Here is a 20,608-nt window from a genome sequence, read left to right as displayed (position 1 = left end):
CTCAGAGGAGCGTTGGTTGCGGATGTGGCCCACTCACCCAGGTGACGAAGCAGTGACCCACGTCCTCAGGCAGCTGCTCGTACTTCTCCAACTCCTTCAGGAAGATGCTGCGACCAGCAGAGGGCGCAAGTGAGCAACACCGAGACCTGCACCACTCAGACTAGGCTCTGCGCTGCACTTTCTCCACATACGGTAACGCACATGTACAGTAACTCATGAAGCTATGTACTTACTGACTCAATACTGGGCTATTCTTTGAGCAACACCGAGACCTGCACCACTAAGACTAGGCTCTGCGCTGCACTTTCTCCACATACGGTAACGCACATGTACAGTAACTCATGAAGTTATGTACTTACTGACTCAATACTGGGCTATTCTTTCTTTAAACTTTTATTTGTTATGTGTCAGCATTTTATGTTTCCGTTCATGCTCTACTTCATATATTTTCCTCTTGCACTTAAAGGTACAATAGGTAAGATTTTTGTGTTTCTTGTAAACATTGTCACAAGACCACTGTAAATCTCTTCCTATCATTGAAACAGGCTCACTGAAATGTTGACTCGGCCTCTGCCTGTGTTTATAGTCCTTAAATTCGGGTTTCAAAACATGCAGTTGACGCACTGACAAAGCAGTACGATAATTCAAGCTCATTGGGTGAAAATTGGTTCTAATTGCCACAGCCAATGGCGTTTCAACGTCAGCACGTTCACAGAGAAGGGGGAGGGGATAAACAGTGTTGTGGTTTGAGGGTGTTTGTTGCTGCCCTAACCTAACCCTAAATCCTGCTAAATTACCTATTGTACCTTTAATATGCGTTCATGCATTTGGCCAATTCATAAACCGGAGGTGAGATCTGAGTATGAGTGCAATGCCTAACAAACACAAGACTGTCTGAAAGCAGACTTGCCGAATCCCAGTTGCATGAACACAGGCTCTGTGCATCAGGAATGGAGTCGTGTGAACACTGAGCGCTCACTCACTTGTGGTGGAACTCGAAGAGGTCCTGCATGTTGCCGAAGATGATGTGCTCTTTGTTGACGATGCCTGGCGGTATCTCCTCCACTCCGCTGGTCATCTCCCACAGGTACGTCTGACAAAAGCGGTAGTCCCATAATCCATTAATAATATTCATAGAGTATGAATAATCTTCACAGAATACATATGCCTTACTCAGGTTAGTTCATAATTCATGTAAATTGAATACAAAACCAATGCAGAATTGGCTAACTAGAATGTGTGTGTATCGAAATGTGTGGTCGATGCTCAATGTACGTGGTCAACACTGCACTGCAAAACATTTGCACAGAGGACAATAAAGTCAAATGCGAAGACAGAAAACTGCATGGGCAACACACATTCAAACACACACACACAAATCATTTTACCCACTGCTAAGTATGAGTTTAAGCAATATGCTCATAGAGATGGCTAAAACTATGGTGTATACATGACTGATTACAGCATCGTCTGTTCAGAGTAAACCTAGAAGCCAAAAGACATTGCAGGCTCCTTCATCGTTCCTAAAAGAGTGTGGAGGAGTGTATGCGTGAGAGAGAGCTCTGCTTACATCCATACACTCCCGGAGATCCCGAACATAGGCCTTCTCAGTCTGGATCAGCTCAGCCATTATGAACCTGCAAACGACAAATCAGCGTTTTAGCGCAAAAGTGAGGCCGGCTCCCCCTCTCCAGTCGCAAACATGACCGTGGAATACAAATGAGACGGCCGCTCTCCAAAACGCCCTGCAAGCCTGGTAAGAGCCGTAATGTCCGCCAGGCTTAGCTCTTTCATTTTTTTATATGGGCTTTGATAGACCCTGGGTGACATGGAGCGTTTCCTCAAGTCTTCATTAGCGGCAGGTAGCATAACTCACTAAAACAACGGCCGCATATACGCCACACAGCGCGGGTGCCTGTGATCCCAAACCGTGATCCAAGGGGAAAGAATTCTTCAATGTGCTTTTACGACTCCAATAATTCACACACTTTCTGCATTATTCATGGAGATGAAAGAGCGGGTGAGAAGCGGATTACGGTGCTAAATTGCCTCTGCAATATGAATCCATGAAAGGGTAGGAAATAAGCACGTAGCCTTCCACCATTTCAAGACAGCGGATGACGCAACTCCACGGCAGCCATATGGAATATTTCAACATCCACGATAAGAAATGTAATATGCCCCGGTTTGTTTATTGCTCGCATAATTGCTTCATTTGTTGAAAGCGATTATTCCGCGAGGCGCTGGCTTTCAGCGTGATGAAACCCCGGTCCTGCGAGCACACGAGCCACACTGGGAAAGTAGTGAGGAGCTCAACAGAACCGAAGCTACTTTCCCACAGATCACAAATTTGGCCACAGAAAAAGTCCAAATTCAAAAGGCCCCCCCCCCCCCACCCCCCACACAATTTTGAAACAACATTCTTCGCTGAGAGCGATGACCACGGCACCGACGATGTTGTCTAAAAAGAAAACCCGAGCGCAGTAAAAAAGGGGAACAATGAGCAGTGTGGTCAGAATGGCTCTGGAGCGCACATTGTGCGTTGCAGCAGGCAGCTGTGGTTTGGAGAGAACGAGGGGTAACTGCCGCCTCTCTGAACGCGGTCCAGGGGTGAGGAGCGGGGCGGCGGTACGTACTCCTTCCTGCGGGCCGACTTGCGCTTCTCCTCGTTGAGCTCGTGGGCCGCATCGCGGAGCTTGACCTCTGACCCCGGGGCACTGGCGGGGATGATGTCCAGCTGCAGGTCTTTGCTCTGGAGACGGGAGGAGAGGAGGAGGAGAGTGAACCCCCGAACCTCCACGCGACCCCATTCTACCCACATCCCACAACACACAAACATAAACACACATTCCTGCACAAGCTCTGTCCCTCTCCCACAAATACACTCACTTGCATACAACCACACATACATACATACATACACACAGACACTAGTACACACACAGGCACACAGACAGATAGACAGACAGACAGACAAACACACACACACACACACACACACACACACAAACAAACTAACAAACAAACACTGGCACACACACAAACACACAGAGAGAGACAGACAGACAGACACACACACACAAACACACACACACACACACACACACACAAACAGAGACATACACACACACACACACACACATACATACATACATACATACAGACACACAGACACACAGACACACACACATACATACAGAGACACACACACACATACACACAGACAGAGAGAGACACAGAGACACACACACACACAGACAGAGAGAGAGAGACACACACACTAACGTACCGCCTTGTTGGAGTCTGAGGAAATGCCCAATGCCTTCTCCAGAGAGGAGCGGTACTTGTCCATGCGGAGGGAGAAGTCTCGGTACCGCTTGTCCACGGCGGTGACCCATTTCTTTATCTCCACCGCATGGGCGTGCCCTTTGTCACAAAAGCCATCGGCCAGCTGGATCAACAGTTTAACCCGCTCTTTGGTTTGCTGCGGAGGGCATGAATAGAGAGAGGGGCGGTGGGGGTTACAGCGGTGCAGCTGGAATGCCACAGCGGAGAGGGGGGCTTTGGGGGGATGTACGGACGGACAGACAGACGGACGGACGGACGACGGAGTCAGCGCTATGCCACACAATCGCGAGAGGCAGCCTCTGTGTGAGCGCGGCCGTGTGGTGGGGCGAGAGAGGGAAGGACGCGGCGCTGGGTTTTATTTAGCCGTGCCGGCTCCCTGTCATTACCCAGCCATGACGGCCGCTCCGCACCGCGGCCTCTCTCTCTGAAACCCGAGCTCCAAAATCACCCCAGGGCTCAAACCCAGCCTCTCAGGGCCCGTTCAAACACAGTCACATGTGGCAAAAATGTGTATTCAACTAAATAAAAACTAAAAGTGGATGTGACATGCGAGTAGGGTCAGGTACTTTTCCGTTTCGGGATAGAGTGTCCGGCACAGAGAATAGCGGTCGTTATGAAACCCCCTGCGCTCTGCACCTCCTCCTGCGCCTCCTCACCTTGGCTGTGATGTGGAAGTCCTCGTGCTCCTTCAGCAGCTCCTGAGTGTGGTGGATGCTGGAGCCTGTGGAGGTGTGGGTGGACAGATAGAACTCGCCTGTGTCGTGGATCCACTCCAGGGCCTGCCAGAAACCAGAGGAAATGGCTTCAGTTTCACCAGAGACTATGACTGTGAAGGACTGCCACTGTGGGACTCTGAGACTGTGGGGAACTGAGAGTGTGGGGAACTGTGTCTGTGAGACTACAGCTGTGAACGAGTGTGACTGTGACTGAGAGACTATGACTGAAGGACTGAGACTGTGAAGGAATGTGACTGTGGGGGACTGCGACTGACTGAGGGACTATGATTGTGGGGAACTGAGAGTGTGGGAGATTGACTGTGATTGTGGGGGACTGAGAGTGTGGGAGATTGACTGAAGACTGTGACTGGCTGTAGGAGATTGACTGTGATTGTGGGGAACTGAGAGTGTGGGAGATTGATTGATTGTGGGGGACTGAGAGTGTGGGAGATTGACTGTGATTGTGGGGGACAGAGAGTGTAGGAGATTGACTGAAGACTGTGACTGTCTGTAGGAGATTGACTGTGATTGTGGGGGACAGAGAGTGTAGGAGATTGACTGTGATTGTGGGGGACAGAGAGTGTAGGAGATTGACTGAAGACTGTGACTGTCTGTAGGAGATTGACTGTGATTGTGGGGGACTGAGAGTGTAGGAGATTGACTGTGATTGTGGGGGACAGAGAGTGTAGGAGATTGACTGTGATTGTGGGGGACAGAGAGTGTAGGAGATTGACTGAAGACTGTGACTGTCTGTAGGAGATTGACTGTGATTGTGGGGGACTGTGGCTGCAGAAATGTGACTGAGTAAAAGAGTGGAACTCTTCAATAAGCAGGCGGACCTTAAAACCACCACACACTGAAATAACCTGGGACTGGAACTACAGAGCCAGTCTAATCACTCCTGGCAGATTTATCGCCAGATCCTCGTCTCAGTTGATACGGAGAGCTTAGCGGGAAGGTACTTGGAGACCGAAAGCTAAGCTCAATACCCCTTAAGCTTAAGTATATATTTTTGCTGAATCAGCACTCACCACAAACAAACACACTTCTGGGACGTTATTTACCGAGTACCACCATTTACATTTTCTAATTGTTCGGTGCCTTAGGCTCAAAATTGTGATTCTTGTTTGTGCTGTCAATCTAGAAACCCAAATAATTCGGATAAGAAGACTCTGATAAATGTATATTATTAGCATGCATGGCTGCACTCCCTCCTGTTTTGGACTCAGACATGTGGTCCATATGGGCTCATTAGACACGTTAATTATGCGCCACTGTGAGGCGTACAGACGCAACAGCTCGCTTATAGCGCGTGTGCGCAACAAGGAGGGGAGGGTGCTGAAAATGAGTAGTGCAAGAAGGTATCACACACCGATGAGCTTTGTTTTACAGTTTGGCTAAATCGTATCAACTCCCTGCGGACTCGTGCACTACGTCAGTATGTCCACCAGGGGGCGCGAGGCACGGCGTTCCCCCCGTCGGGAGCTCAGAATTAGCAGAAGGGAGGAGTTTGCTCCAGTGGATCTCCGGGCTGTGAAAAGCGGCAGCTTGGTTTGTGTGGAAGTGCTGCAGTAATCAACATTAATTATAACCTGTAACCGCGAGGCATGACAGCAGGGCAATTACACAGGCTATGTTCAGCATCTCAGCGCTGTCTGCCTGACTTCCCCTCTCCCCGCCTCTCCCCCTCCCCGGCAACCTGCCCCGCGGCGTGAGTGACGGCGCGAGAGATCCGTCCCAGCGGATCTGACGGCTCCCGAAACCAGCCTGCCTCCCCAACGTCACCAGTCTCTTTATGACGGATCTGCGGCAGGTAATCACCCTATAGACGGCATTGTTACTATGGGTATTACAGGAACTGGTTTTGTGTAGGAACTGGGTATTTAAAGGACTGGTTGTGTGTGGGTACTGGGTATTTGAAGGACTGGTTGTGTGTGGGTACTGGATATTTGAAGGACTGGTTGGGTTGTGTGTGGGTACTGGGTGGGTGTGGATTCTGGGTATTATTAGAGGGACTGGTTGTGTGTGGGTACTGGGTATTGGAAGGACTGGTTGTGTGTGGGTACTGGGTGGGTGTGGGTTCTGGGTAGAAGAGTTGGGTACAGGGTGGGTGAGTGGGGTTCTGGGTAAAAGAGTTTGGTACAGGGTGGGTGAGTGGGGTACAGGGTGGGTGAGTGGGGTTCTGGGTAAAAGAGTTGGGTACAGGGTGGGTGAGTGGGGTTCTGGGTAAAAGAGTTTGGTACAGGGTGGGTGAGTGGGGTACAGGGTGGGTGAGTGGGGTTCTGGGTAAAAGAGTTGGGTACAGGGTGGGTGAGTGGGGTTCTGGGTAAAACAGTTTGGTACAGGGTGGGTGAGTGGGGTACAGGGTGGGTGAGTGGGGTTCTGGGTAAAAGAGTTTGGTACAGGGTGGGTGAATGGGGTGTGAAGCTCTGGCAGCTGCTGACCTGCTTGGCGCTGCGCTCAAACACCACATACTGCTGACACTGGTCCAGTCTCCTCTTGCGCATGGTCCAGAAATGCAGAACCCGATTCTCCCTCTGCAGGAGCTCGTTTAGGATATCTGCACACACACACACACACACACACACACACACACATAAGCACACCGCACACACAGACACATGTACACACAGACACGCACCACACAAACACACAAGCACACACAAAAGGCAGATGGCGAGCCATTAGAAAAGCTGCATCCTTTCCCCCTAATCCCTCTTATCAGAGTTTAGACCGCACAGGGGAAATGGTGCATCTGTGAATCAGAAATATCCATAAGTGTAGGTGTGTATAATCCATTACTAAGACTCCATACCAGCCAGATTACATCTAATCTATCCCACGCACTCTCTCGCACTCCTCCAGGACGGAGTGAGGAGGGAGGGCAGAAAGGGAAGAGAGTCACTCACTTTTGACCTGCTGCTCGGGGGCCTTGACGTGGGACAGCATGCCGGGCATGTTGACGCTGTTCCTGTGCATGTACTTGAGGAAGACGTCCGCGTTGCGCCTGGCCAGCGTACACGCCTGGCGGGACAGAGTTAGCGTTAGCGTCTCACTTCGCTGCTCCGCTTTCTACACTATCACAAACGCTACAGCACGGAAATATCCGCGCAGACTATCGGTAATGGCACATTGAGCACCGTATCAGCACACAGCAGAGGTGTTTGATAAAGAGGGCTCTTTGGACTGGATTAAGGGACAGAAGCGACGGTTTTACACTTCTGACGCCGAGCTCCGTGAAGCTCGCGGTACCTTGAGGAAGGCCTCCTTCTGTTCCAGGTGCTTGCTGATCATGGGCGTCACGTGGTCCGACTCGCAGTTGGGCCCCAGCTTGTCGGCCCCACCGCACCAGTCCTCCTCGCGCTTGTACTCCTGCTCCAAGCTCTCCAGAACGCTGCACACCTGGGGCGTGACATCACACGGTTAGGAACTACATTACCCACCGCAGAAAACTATATACCGACAGGAGACCAGGCAGTTTCAAATATACATTCCACGGAATGTGCAAGGTTACCCTGGAAACCGCCTAGCTAATGAGGACAAATATAAAACATGGGTCTCTCCCACACAGTAAACACCTAGGGTGAGTTCAACAGGGAAAATATTATGCAACATTTCAGAAGTGATTGTTGATGTATCCGAGAGCTAGTTTAAACTCTACTCTACAATCGATAGTTACGCACACAATCAAGATTTTTTTTATGCAATGGCACATTAAATCCACTTCTAAATGGTGAACATGTCACTTTGAGGAGCTGATGTGACTACACTTCATCAGTCACTTGAATTAAGTCCTTGACAAACAGTGATGTGAATCAAGTGACAGTACAGAAATGCAGAGATCTGAGTGTGTAGGTATGTGGGAGGCCTGCTTCTATCCCACACAAACACAGCGCACGCACGCACGCGCACACACACAAGCACAGCTCAGCTCAGCTCAGCTCAGCTGCTCGAAGGTCTTGTAGAAGGCCACATACACAAGTGCACACACAAGACACACAGACAAGCACAGCTCACCTGTTCGGTGGTCTTGTAGAAGGCCACACACACGACACACGACACACGACACACGACACACGACACACGACACACGACACACGACACACGACACACGACACAGACACACACAGACACACACAGACACACGGCTCACCTGCACACACACACACACACACACACACCTGCTCGGAGGTCTTGTAGAAGGCCACACACGACACACGACACACGACACACGACACAGACACAGACACACACAGACACACACAGACACACGGCTCACCTGCACACACACACACACACACACACACACACACACACACACCTGCTCGGAGGTCTTGTAGAAGGCCACACACAAACACCTGCTCGGAGGTCTTGTAGAAGGCCACACACACACACACACACACACACACACACACCTGCTCGGAGGTCTTGTAGAAGGCCACACACCCAAACACACACACCCACACACACACACACACACACACACACACACACACCTGCTCGGAGGTCTTGTAGAAGGCCACACACACACACACACACACAAACACCTGCTCGGAGGTCTTGTAGAAGGCCCCCCACACACACACACACACACGCACACGCACACACACACACCTGCTCGGAGGTCTTGTAGAAGGCCACGGAGGCGTTGACCAGCTTCAGACGGTCCTCCATCTTGAGCATGAGCTGCTGCCAGTGGGAGGCCACGTTCTCTGCGCAGTCGCGGATCATGTCCATGTCGTAGTGGTTGGCCTGCAGCAGCGCCTCCGCCTTCTGCTGCACCTGGAGGGCGCTCTGGTGCGTTTTCTGAGGGGCGGAGAAGGGGAGAAGCACCACCACGGCCCTTTAACATACACCCCATAACTCACTACTCCATAACTTCCACTAATTAAACAACGAGCCTCCAGAACCTGCATCCTGGATATGAGGGATCCGAACGCCCGGGCGTGTGCACTTTGTTTGGAGGAACTTCCACAAACACATTAATTACGCTGACAGTTTCTCCGTATAATTAGTCCATTAGCATTCTTCTCCACGCCACAAGAGCTAATATAAAGCAGACGCATTGGTGATGCTGCATTTTACACAAGAGATTTATGCAAGTTTCTGAGCACAATACCGCAGATGTCAAACAGAATTAATTTTGTGGTGATATTAATATCTGGGAGGCGAATAAGTTTATTGCTGCTGGAAGGCGGAGCGCTTCTGCAGAACCGCACGGGGGCAGTGAACCCAATCAGCTTAGTGTGAGCGCAGACTGGCTCTTAGTGGGCTAGCGCGGGCTGACGCTAGCAGTGACCCCCAGGGTCACCCAGGAAAAGTGGCTCAGCCCAGATTAAATTGCGAGCTGGCTGGCCGATAGCCGCCCGATCGATCGCCCCTCCTGTTCCTGCCCGTGAGGCGCTGGCCGCGGTTCAAGGACGACGGCTCGGCTTCTGGAGACGTAGCCGTGCTAGCGGGGATCGAGCGGCCTCCCCACACTCGCTGGGACACGACGAACCGACCGGGCAGAAGCACCCGCTTTGGGTGAGTGACTCAACTGACTGAGAACGAGACCCCCCCTCGCCCCCCCTCGCCCCGGCCACGCCCGTGACTGCCCCGTCCCTGATGACGCGGTGGCGCCTTCTGTAAGGGTCAGGAGTCATCACCGTGGAAACTAGACGACACCACCGATCTATATGGCGCCGTGACGTATTTGCCTCCGTCTGTTCGGGTGCATCTGAAGGTGAGGTTTCCCTGGCAACGGGATGACATCTCAGAATGCACGGAGCATCACGACAGTGCGAAGATTAGGGGGCTGGAGGGTGAGGAAGAGGGGAAGAAAGAGCGGAATGGTGGAGGAGTGGGGAGGATGAGAGAGAGGTAGGGAAAGGAGGGAAGATGGGGAAAGTGGAGGAGGAGGAGGAGGAGGAGGAGGCGCACCTCGATGGCGTGCTGGAACTGCTCGTGCTCCCTCTGCAGCTGTTCGGCCTCCTGCAGGGAGCTGGCGGTGATGAGCCCCGCGTTCAGCATCGACTCGCCATTCCTGATCCAGCCCAGAACCTGAACACAGCACGGCACGGGGGTTAGAGAACAACTGCGCACGCACGCACGCACAGCACGACACAGGAGTTAGAGAACAACTGCACACACACACAGCACAGCACGACACAGGGTTTGGGGAACAACTGCACACATATACACACATGCGCACACACACACACACACACACACCGCACAGCAAGACACAGGGGTCAGAGAACCACTGCACACAGACATACATACACACACACAGGAAGACACGGGGGGTTACAGAACAACCACACACACACACACACACACACACACACGTACGTACACATGTACACACAGGCCACAGAATACAACATGAGTTGATAAGTGCCCAATGTTGATAAGTTCTGTGATACAGCAGTGATACAGCACTTATCTAGCACAGGGGCCTACATGGTGACCTCAAACTCGAAACCCTGGCAACTGCTGCTTTTATATAAATAAATAAATGTGATCCGATTAAGTGCCGAGGCTTCTGGCCTACTTTCCGTTCCGTTTTGGGTCCAGTCCCCAATAGGATTATTCTACTTTCCTCATCACATTTCAGGTCGCGTTCACAAGAAAAGAAAACAGTACACCAATTCTGCCTTTTATTCACTGTCATTAACGCTAATGCTGTACTGTACAGTTTTTAACAGCTGCTGATGCATACCACATCATCTAAAGAGACAGGCAAACATTGGCCTGGAAAAACATCTATTTACCGAGACCAAAATAAACATTTAAAGCGGTAATATAGAAGAGCATATTTTTCAGTACGCTAGCACTGCAACACAACAAACGAGGCTGAGAGCAGCGGGAATAGACACGGACACGTACAGTCATTTCTGAACATGACTGACATGTAAAGGAGCGATAATTACCTAAGATGGTGTCTCGCATATTGGCACTGCATCGCTTCAAACTGCCCCCATTACTAACAAAACGGCAAACGTTAATTCCACCGTTGCTCGATTGACCGCAGACGGGCCGCATCAGAAAGCTGACTCGCTGCTCTTTTTCCAGCACCGTTACATTAGCTTAATTAGGACATAAAGAAGTTCGTTACACAGTTAATTTATGGTGACAGGCCACACGAAAGAGCTGCGATGAGAATAATCCATCTTTAGACCGCTGACTCATTCTGTGCTCCTCAGTACATAAAAGAACCGGAGAAGGAATAAACCTGACACAGAACAACAACCGAGCGCACATTAAGGAACCGACTGCCACTCTGTAAATATGATACTGCATCGATCCGGAAAGCTAGCCGATATACCAGCTGCATGGGACGCAGCTTTGGTTCAACGAGGCTAAACGCCTCAAAATAAAAAAGGCTGTGTGTAGGAACAACTTATCGCTGCCTGTAAAACAGAAATATATGAAATGGCTCTAATCGAATTGATTTTAAAAGTGTTGTTGTTTGTTTTTAAAATCACTCCATTGTTTAGCCCCCCCTTTATCCCAAATCTCCTTCACCCATATTCTTGCTATTAATTCCACAGGGGAACCGTCTTCGTTGTTGTTTTTGTTGTATCTTAATGTACTACTATTGCAGTACTGTGTATTCTGTTTTTTTTTTTTTTTCTTTTTACATATGCAATAATATGAAATTGTACAGCACTTTGGCGGATGGTAGTTATTTTAAATGTGCTTTATAAATAAATATGACTTGGCTAATCATTTAGCTCCAGCGAGTATGGACGTGAGCAGGAGAGATGCTCCAGGGCAGTGTGGAGGTGAGGGGGGAGGTTACCTGTTTGACCTCGGCCTGTAGGTGGCGCAGTTGCACGCACTGCTCCAGGTGGCGGCGGTGCTGCTCGGCCGCTACATCCAGCTCCTGCTGCTTCTCGTGGAGGAACTCCAGCAGGTCCTGCACACGCGTCGCCATGTCCACATCACGGTCGCACAGGAGCTCCACGCCTGGGGACGGGGGAGAGGAGGAGGGGAGGAGGACAGGGAGAGGAGAGGGGGGATAGGGGTAAGACAGAGAGAACACAGACATCACACACAAGTTCCACAGGGAGATCTGCATTTTTTCACATGTAAATCTCAGCCAACAGATGACCCGAGACATATGTGTCTAGAGCCATCGGAAGGAAACCTTGGTTGAACTGAAATTAAAATTTGTGAAAAGTCATTGAGCTAGCCAGGAAGGAACCGGGTAAAGTATGAATGTAAATACCACCCTTTGTCTGAGGTAGGAGTGAATTATCACAAGTAAGAAGCCTTTCATCCTAGCTAGCCCAATGGTAAAGAAATTGTACTTGTGACATTCTCAATGATAATTCTTGTTAGACCGGAGATGCTCGTGAGACCGTGCAGATTTTTAATTAAGAGACAAAGAGCCAAACTTTAAGCATCAAGTTCGATAAGACCCTTTCCTTTCTGAAACGCAACTGGAAGCAACAGCAGCTAACACTATTTTAATTTAATTAATTATTCACCATGAAGAACAGGTTTTTCTCTGTAATGTTGATGACATACTTTGCCTTTGGATGTGTGTGTGCACGATTATGTATGCGGTTTCTGCCCATGGACATGAGCAAGACGAAAGGTCACTTCTCCCCCAGTGGCACGACTACATCCCCACAATGGCCGCTGAGTGGCACGCACACACACGCAGGGTGAGCCTCTCCTTAAGCAAAATTAACAGGAAGCTGACTATGAGAGGGGTTCCATTAAGGGCAGAGGTTCTCCCAAAATGACACGGGGTCTGTGAGAGGGGTTCCATTAAGGGTTGAGGCTCTTCCACAGTGACACTGGGTCTGCGTCTTATTCAAAGGCCTGAGTACCACCCCTGCTCCTGCGGGTGGGTGAACCCGTGTGATCTGACAACAGCAGCAGAGCACAAACACTTTCCACAGGCAGCTAACGCCACTCGACTGGCACATCCCCTGCGCCGACAGCCTGATAATGAGAGCTGAATCTGTCCCTATCCATGAGAGACATCAATGTCAATGAGGGGGAGAGGACTATCAGTGAAACTGCTGCAGTGGATGTATGGTGAACAGAAGAGGTCTCGGCCTCACTTCACATCTTATTTGGGCAAGTTCATATGCATCTGGGTTGGAAATATATTTGGCCGGAAGCACCAAGCAGTCGGTGACTCAAAACTCATCTGACTGGTGATAACTGGAGCACTAAAACGGCTTGATTTTGGATGAATTCTTCCACAGACCAAAACAAATCAGTCTAGAAAAACTGAACCGTGTTCCCTCTGAAAAACCAACACAGGCCACTAGTGGAGTGCTCATCAAAACCCGAGTGGAAATGCCACAAATAAAATAAAAAATGCCAAAATATAGATTTTATGCTTGGTGGAGGTGGAAAAGTTGGTGTTCTCTAGAAAGAGAAGATGTGATAAGGAGTGATGGAGACAGCTTTTTCAAATAAACAATGACATGACAGAGACATAAGTCACATGGTCCCGCTCCAGAAAGCCCCGAAAAAGGGCAGAAGGCCCCCCCCTTCAGAATATTCCCATGGCAGTAGTTTATGTAAACGCGTTTTCAGGCTGACTCACCGGACGCCTGCACCTCGTTGACATACTGCAACAGCTCCTGGCCCTGGTGGATGACGTCGAAGGTCAGGTTGTTCATGGTCAGGGCCTTGTCGGCGTGGTGCTGCAGCCTCTGCTCGGCCAGAGTCAGGTCCTCCGTGTCGAAGTCGTTCATCTGCTGAGACAGCTCGTCGTTCCACGACTCCAGGTCCGAGATGATCTGCGGGGGGACGGAGAGGGGGTCAGCGGGGCGGGAGGGCGGGCATGACGAGCCGGACCGCAAACCCACAGAGACAGACCGAACGTGCGCACAACCACAAACACACACCGTGTTCATTAAAGATTTAACGCATCGTGAAACCACGATTAGATTATTTTGATATGTTTCAATCAATTTAATTACTAAATTACTTTAGGTAATAAAATACACTGAATACATAAATGTGACTGGAGAAACTGATGGACAATTAAATGGTGTAGACAATTAAACACATTTTCCTGGACACAAACATACTCACTCACACACAGACAGAGGCACGCACGCACACACATGCACACGCGCGCACACAGACAGACAGACAGACAGACAGACAGACAGACAGACAGACAGACAGACAGACACACAGACACACAGACACACAGACACACAGACACACAGACGCACAGACGCACAGACACACAGACACACAGACACACAGACACACAACAAAGCATGTTGTTCTTTAAAGGAGTGAGTGGCATGTACACGGTTTGGGAGGTTTTCCGTTTTGTTGTCTCTGCTCTGCTCAGTCTAATCCACTCACAGAGACACAGCCCCTGGCCCTGTGACTCAGAGCAGTGGCCTGACCTTCAGGGATATTCAGTGTGGAGGTGAGTCCTGCACTGTTATTAATGCGCTGGCGATGCCAAGTTTCCTCACATTTTTAAAACCAAAAACTAACACAGCTCTGCCAGACACTTAACACCTGCGTCCGCTCCGAGCCAGTCATAGCACATATACTGTAAGAGTCTCCTGCTGTGTCCACATTTTCCCCTACAAATGAAGAGATGTATATCGCTAATGCTAAAATCTGCCAAGGCAAAATGCTGCCGATCGAGCCAGAGGAAGAACAGCGAACCTGCGTTTAAACTAGCATAAAGAGGAAAAGAATCCATGACAAATTGTGTCTTCTCCGTCAGGGGAAGCACAATTAGTGCCCTCCGCCAACGTAGGAGACACCGTATTAAACATCCCCGGCCCAAAGTGCGCTTTCTGCTGTGCTGCTAACGGTGTCCCCGTCTTCAACTTTGACCTGTTCCCATGGTAATCCCCAGAGGTGAGTAACGTGGTTCCCCGCACGGCGTGGGAGGCTTTCATGACGGTAATTGGCGGTTAGCGCGAGTTAAGGCAGCGGGGGGTGTCTCTGCGGCACGGTGTGCTAACTCTCACTGGGGCCTTTGTGCAGCGCTCCATTAGATCATAACCCGCTCGCACTGACGCATGCAAGATATTTACCTGGCTTCTGGTCCGTAATTAACCGCGCTCATAGTACGCCACCGGCATACTGTTACGGCACGGCTGAAGTTTCCACCTTGTGATGGAGGATTGCAGGGTGTCCTTTGGGCTATAATGACAACGTGCTACGCGGTACTGCGGTTTGGTTTATTCTGATTTGATTTATTTCCCGAAGGCTGTGCGGCTTTGCGCCCGGTGGCAGGACCAGCAGCGTAACCCGACACGCCGGTGTGCGCTGGAGCGGATCGAAACGCCCGCGAAACGGAGACGCGCGGCGTTCCCTTCGTTTATCGGATCAGTGAAGCTAACGCCGTCACGCGGGGTCGGGGTCGGGGTCGGAGGTGGGCCGGGTGCCGTGTTGTCTTCAAAGAGCGGTGCGCCCCGTTCATCTGTTCACAAGTTAGGAGAACTGTGTATTATGTAAGGTAATAAATGTGTAACCCACAGTGAATTTACTAAAATAGCTGACAATGTACAGAGGCACAAAAGCACTGTTCCATAGGCTGAAAGGACCAAAAATAAAGCAGTCCCTATGACAGCTACAGTTCGTCACTAGGCAAAAACACAAAATTGCTGAAGGATTCTCAGACAAAGACAGAGAGAGATGGAGAGAGAGACAAACAGAGACGGAAAGCTACAGATGGACAGTCTCGCGGGCGTGGCCGTGAGGGTTGGGGGTGACGGGGACGGGGGACAGGGGACAGGGGGACACTCACGTCGATGGCGTCCCTCTCGAAGATGCGCAGCTGGAGGAAGAGCTCCAGCTTGATCTTCCTCTCCTGGAAGAGCTCCTCCATCTGAGCCTGGGCCTCGTCCAGCTGCTGCAGGACGCTCTCGATGTGCGCGATGGAGCTGTTGTGTGGCGTCTTGTTGCTGGAGATGGCCGAGTCCCTGCAGGAGAAGGGGAGACGCGCGGCACATGGTTCAGCCTCCACAGTCTTTATGAGCCCCTTCATACATCTCCAACACGGACAAATCAAATAACGTTACCACAGCGTCCCTGTAACCTACGAATAACGTGATAGTGTGAACGTTAGCAAAGTGCGACCATTTAGCTAGGTGACACTGCAGTTCATGATGCGAGCACATTAGTAATTACCCAGGAGGATCAGAAGGCCAGGGAAGACGGCCAAACAAAAGTAACTTTATGTAAGCAGGACAAGAGCAGCGCAGCATAAAAGTTAGGGAGCTGGCGGGCTTGCAACCACAGGGCATTGGGTTTGTTTCAGCAAATAACCCTTCAGCAGCATAGATAACCTTTATTGTATCAGCAAATATCCTGCGGTATAAATTACATCAAACAGTGTCAGCTGATTAAGTGACACTGGATAAGAGTTCCTGCTAAACGTGGAAAATGTAAAACGAAACATGATACATATCAAATGATCGATATTAGAACACCTCCATTACATGTTGGCTGGGAACTAAAACTGCATTTCAGAAGCGGTGAGTCACAGTGGCATCAGTTATGCAGGTCCTGTGCTTTCGGTTATCATTTGGGACCGCGTAGCCCAGGTTTTCCACACGCGTCTCCGGTCCTGGAGTCGCGCGGAGAACAGTGCGCGGAGACGCATTCGGTCGCGCGCGAGACTCGACCGAAGGTGAAGGCAGTGCGGTTCCTCCACAGAGCCGGGGAGCTCCGGCGCCGACCGCGCAATTAGCCGCGGCGTTATGTAACCCGCGCCTTACATAACACTGCATCACTGAGCCGGTCTGCACCAGCTCCTGCCCCGTGCTCACGGCCAATCGCCAGGGGAGAAGGCAGGCTGAAGCGCACGCGCTCGTCCCCGGAGAAAGAGCTGCAGAGAGGCGCTCTCTGAGAGGCCGTTCTCACACCGCCAGCTAGCTGCAGCCTGTTACTGTGCCATTTTCCCCGTGAAACTACACACTCAGAGCGAGAGCCGTACCCGTAAAACAGGTACAACGGCACATGGCTACACCAAAATGCAGTATTTAAAGGTAGGTAAGATTGTTGTGTTCAAACATTGTTTGACAATGGTTGGCATTTATATAGCGCCTTTATCCAAAGCGCTGTACAATTGATGCTTCTCATTCACCCCATCATACACACACTCACACACCGACGGCGATTGGCTGCCATGCAAGGCGCCAACCAGCTCGTCAGGAGCAAATGGGGGTTAGGTGTCTTAGGACACTTCGACACAGCCCGGGCGGGGGATCGAACCGGCAACCCTCCGACTGCCAGGCGACTGCTCTTACTGCCTGAGCCATGTCGCCCCTGCCATTGTAAATCCCTGCCTATCATTAAAAAAGGCCCACTGACATGTTGACCCTCTGCCTGTGTTTATAGTCCTTAAATTCGGGTTTCAAAATATACAGTTGATGCACTGACACTTCGTACAGCTGTACAACAATTCAAGCTCACTGGCTGAATATTGGTTTTAATTGCCACAGCTTATGGTGTTTCTACGTCAGCATTTTCACAGAGAAGGGGTAGGGATAAACAGTGTTGTAGTTTGAGGGTGTTTGTTGCTGCAATTCCTCTCTTGACCGTTATAAGTCAGAAATTACCTATTGTGCCTTTAAGTCAGTTACTACTAACATGCCTGCAATAATTTGGTTCCAAATATTTACATGAATTTGAGTAATTCTTCTAGGAGTAGAAGCAGCAGTTTTGTTTTTACTTTCCTCATAGTTCTCCTTTCGTCTCCATAATACCTAGAGACACTGTCTCTCGAAAGAAAATCTACAGAAACAAAACATGATCCGTGTTCATATTTAATGCCAGTTCAAGGATAATAGACGATAATGCACCAATAATGATACAGTCAGTGAAGCAGAACAAAACAAAAACCAGACAGCTACTGCAGCTACCAAGTGTTAAAGCACTTTAGTTGATATGCGACACGAGAGCTTATTATACTGTGCATGGTACAGCTGGATATCAATCAATTCAATTTAATCGGTTTAATAGGAGTTTCTTGGGATAATTCTCAAAATACTGTGCAAATGCACTCCATACCCTACAAGCCTTCTCTCACAATCCAAGTCTCCGAATGGCTCTCTTGCTGCACTGCAAAATGGGGCAAAAAACACTGAGTGTCTCACTTACAAGAGAATTGCTTGGGGCCAGGGGGCATTGCTGTGTAAATGAAACTGTGAGGATGAAAACTGAAAACAAAACCATTGCAGGAGAAGTCGGATACAGAGCCTGCAGTCACACGGTCTAGTTTCTCCGTTCTGAAGCCGGACATTCGGCAGGTGGTGTGACAGCCCTCCCACTCAGAGCAGGGCGGGGCGAGGCCTTACCTCAGCTGCTGGATGAGGTCCTCTCCCTCCTTGATGACGTTGACGGTGACCTGCAGGGTGGTCTGCTGCTGCTGGCCGAAGCGTTTGATCAGGTCCTGGACGGCCTCCACCGACTCCGCGTACACGTCATCCAGGAGCTCCTTCTGCAGCTCCTCCAACCAGGTCCACAGCTAGGGGGGGGCACAGAGGGGAAAGGTCAGCACCAGCCAATCAAATGCGGTGACCCAGTAGACAGACACACTGCAGGCCAATCAGCTGCAGAGTTGTATGCCACAAGTTGGAACTGGGTCTCATCTCTCTGGTATTCACCTTTGTGTATTCTGACACAAAATATTTGCAGGGAAACAAATTGTAAGCAAGCAAGGGAACTACAAATTGATTGAATACAGCATTTTTCCCACACATCTCTGTCTAAGAATACATTTTAGTGCAGGAGATGAATAGCGTGTAAAGTGTGAAGAGAGCACACTCTAAAGGGTGTCAAAATGTGTCAAAACATGCACAGGGGAGTACATCAGCAACGGAATTCTACATGAGAGAGAGAAACGGCCGTCCTTGAGTAAAAACAAACAAACAAAAAAAATAAATTGTGAATAAATTGTGAAAACCAGCAAACCGAAACACCATTCTGCAGCTGAATAAGGCAGATGAAATATAAACATAATAACCAGGTCCTGACACACGATGACAGAAGCTAAGTATTTCTGTGAACAGTGCTGGCTTTCCAGTGACTAACGTCGTCTCAAGCTGTGCTCGACATCTGCGATAATTAGGCGAAAACAGCGCAACTACGTAAATACCTTTACATGCAGCATAGAAATAATGATATGCTGTCACATACCAGGGTAGAAATCACGAGTCGCGAACCCCCATTCATAATCATAGACAACATGTGACCCTATCTGAATTAATCACAGGTATGGCGGGTACAGTTTATAAAAAGAAGAAAGGCACAGCGTACTTCAATTGATTGCATCAAATGACAGCTTACAGCTAGCGCAAACAGACAGCCGTTAGCACGCCGCCGCCGTATCAGGGCGCAACTAGGAGGAAAAATAAAGCGGTCGAGAGGGGCCACAGCCTGCCACGTGTGTATTCTCATTTCACGAAACGCTCGTTTGCTGACGATCAGGGCTCCGTCCTGAAGCAAGACGCAGCCGAAGAGAAACGCGCGTCCCTGCGCAGAGGGAGAACAAGGGCCCTCAAATAACGTACTGTTTTTCAACCGGAGTCTACAAAGCTGGGCGCTTCAGCCAACTGCGCAGAATGGCCTATTGTTTCAGACAGGATGTCACATGGGGGAAGGGGAGACAAATAAATAAATAAATAAATAAATAAATGAATAAATGTGCGCCATCAGGAGGCGCACTCAAAGAGGAAATATCCAGGGCATGCCATGAAAAAAAAAAAAAAAAAGGCGTGAGGGAGAAGTTATTTTCATATCAAACAGAAATATCCCCACTTACTGTTTCCGCTGTAAAAGAGCACCATTGTGGACTTGTCTTCCCCTGAGTTGTGGAGAGAAAATTCTCGAACCTGCTCACGCTAGGAAGCCCGTCTAAGGGCTAATCCGCAAGAAGGGAGCAGGAACACCCACAGCAGCGCAGGCAGGAGGGGGTATGTCTTTTCCTGCATGCGTTTACCCTCTAAGGCCAAAGGACCAGGTGCCCTTCTGGGGTCCTGAGACTCCTTTCCCCTGACTGCAGGGCAGCAGACAGCTTCTGCTCGGATGTTTTATAAAGACACCTTTCAGGTCCCTCACCCTGCCAGAGGTTAACCTCCCCAGGAAGAGGCCGAGTCATCCGGGACCATTCTCAGTGTCCCAGTGTTTTTTTTTTTTGTTCCCCTATATCCTGTCTTTAGCGGGGTCTCTAAAGCACAATCAAGCCGTTACATATGGACTTCACTAAGCTGGGGATGGCTTGCGGATGGAGAAGGGGGTGAGGTGGGCGAAGGCCGTACATCTCCACAATGTGACACTGTTATCGGCGAGTTCTGTGCCCCATGCCATCGATTAACTAGGAAATTTTTTATGCGGCAGAGACACAGTACATTGCACCTAGATTTAAACACCGTTTGCGCTCGCTGGAATAGTTTGTTAATCTCCCTGAATGGTGACTCACCGCACAGCATGAGGTTGACACACCCTCTGGTGGCTAATTCTAGTCTAATAAACTCTTATCTTAGCGGAGCAGGATGGAACAGGAACTTTGGCAAAATGATCGCGGATAATGAGGGAATTACACG

The 20,608-nt window shown here is 49.9% G+C and overlaps 1 protein-coding gene across 3 annotated transcripts in view; it reads right to left on the bottom strand.

Annotated features, from left to right (window-relative positions):
* Positions 1–20,608, bottom strand: part of trioa (trio Rho guanine nucleotide exchange factor a) — a 121,222-nt gene that overhangs the window by 29,831 nt on the left and 70,783 nt on the right. For all 3 annotated transcript variants that reach the window (XM_061255636.1, XM_061255637.1, XM_061255638.1), the window contains 15 exons: positions 18,362–18,531; positions 15,808–15,982; positions 13,621–13,816; positions 11,851–12,017; positions 9,987–10,106; positions 8,679–8,870; positions 7,317–7,466; positions 6,974–7,088; positions 6,509–6,624; positions 4,005–4,127; positions 3,290–3,484; positions 2,637–2,752; positions 1,571–1,637; positions 984–1,093; positions 38–107 (listed from right to left, as the gene is read on the bottom strand). In XM_061255636.1, coding sequence (XP_061111620.1) covers positions 38–107; positions 984–1,093; positions 1,571–1,637; positions 2,637–2,752; positions 3,290–3,484; positions 4,005–4,127; positions 6,509–6,624; positions 6,974–7,088; positions 7,317–7,466; positions 8,679–8,870; positions 9,987–10,106; positions 11,851–12,017; positions 13,621–13,816; positions 15,808–15,982; positions 18,362–18,531 — 2,082 coding nt within the window. The remainder of the gene's footprint in view (positions 1–37; positions 108–983; positions 1,094–1,570; positions 1,638–2,636; positions 2,753–3,289; positions 3,485–4,004; positions 4,128–6,508; positions 6,625–6,973; positions 7,089–7,316; positions 7,467–8,678; positions 8,871–9,986; positions 10,107–11,850; positions 12,018–13,620; positions 13,817–15,807; positions 15,983–18,361; positions 18,532–20,608) is intronic.

Source organism: Conger conger, chromosome 9 (genome assembly GCF_963514075.1).
Source record: "Conger conger chromosome 9, fConCon1.1, whole genome shotgun sequence".
Lineage (NCBI taxonomy): Eukaryota > Metazoa > Chordata > Actinopteri > Anguilliformes > Congridae > Conger > Conger conger.
This window is presented reverse-complemented; position numbering and strand designations above follow the sequence as displayed.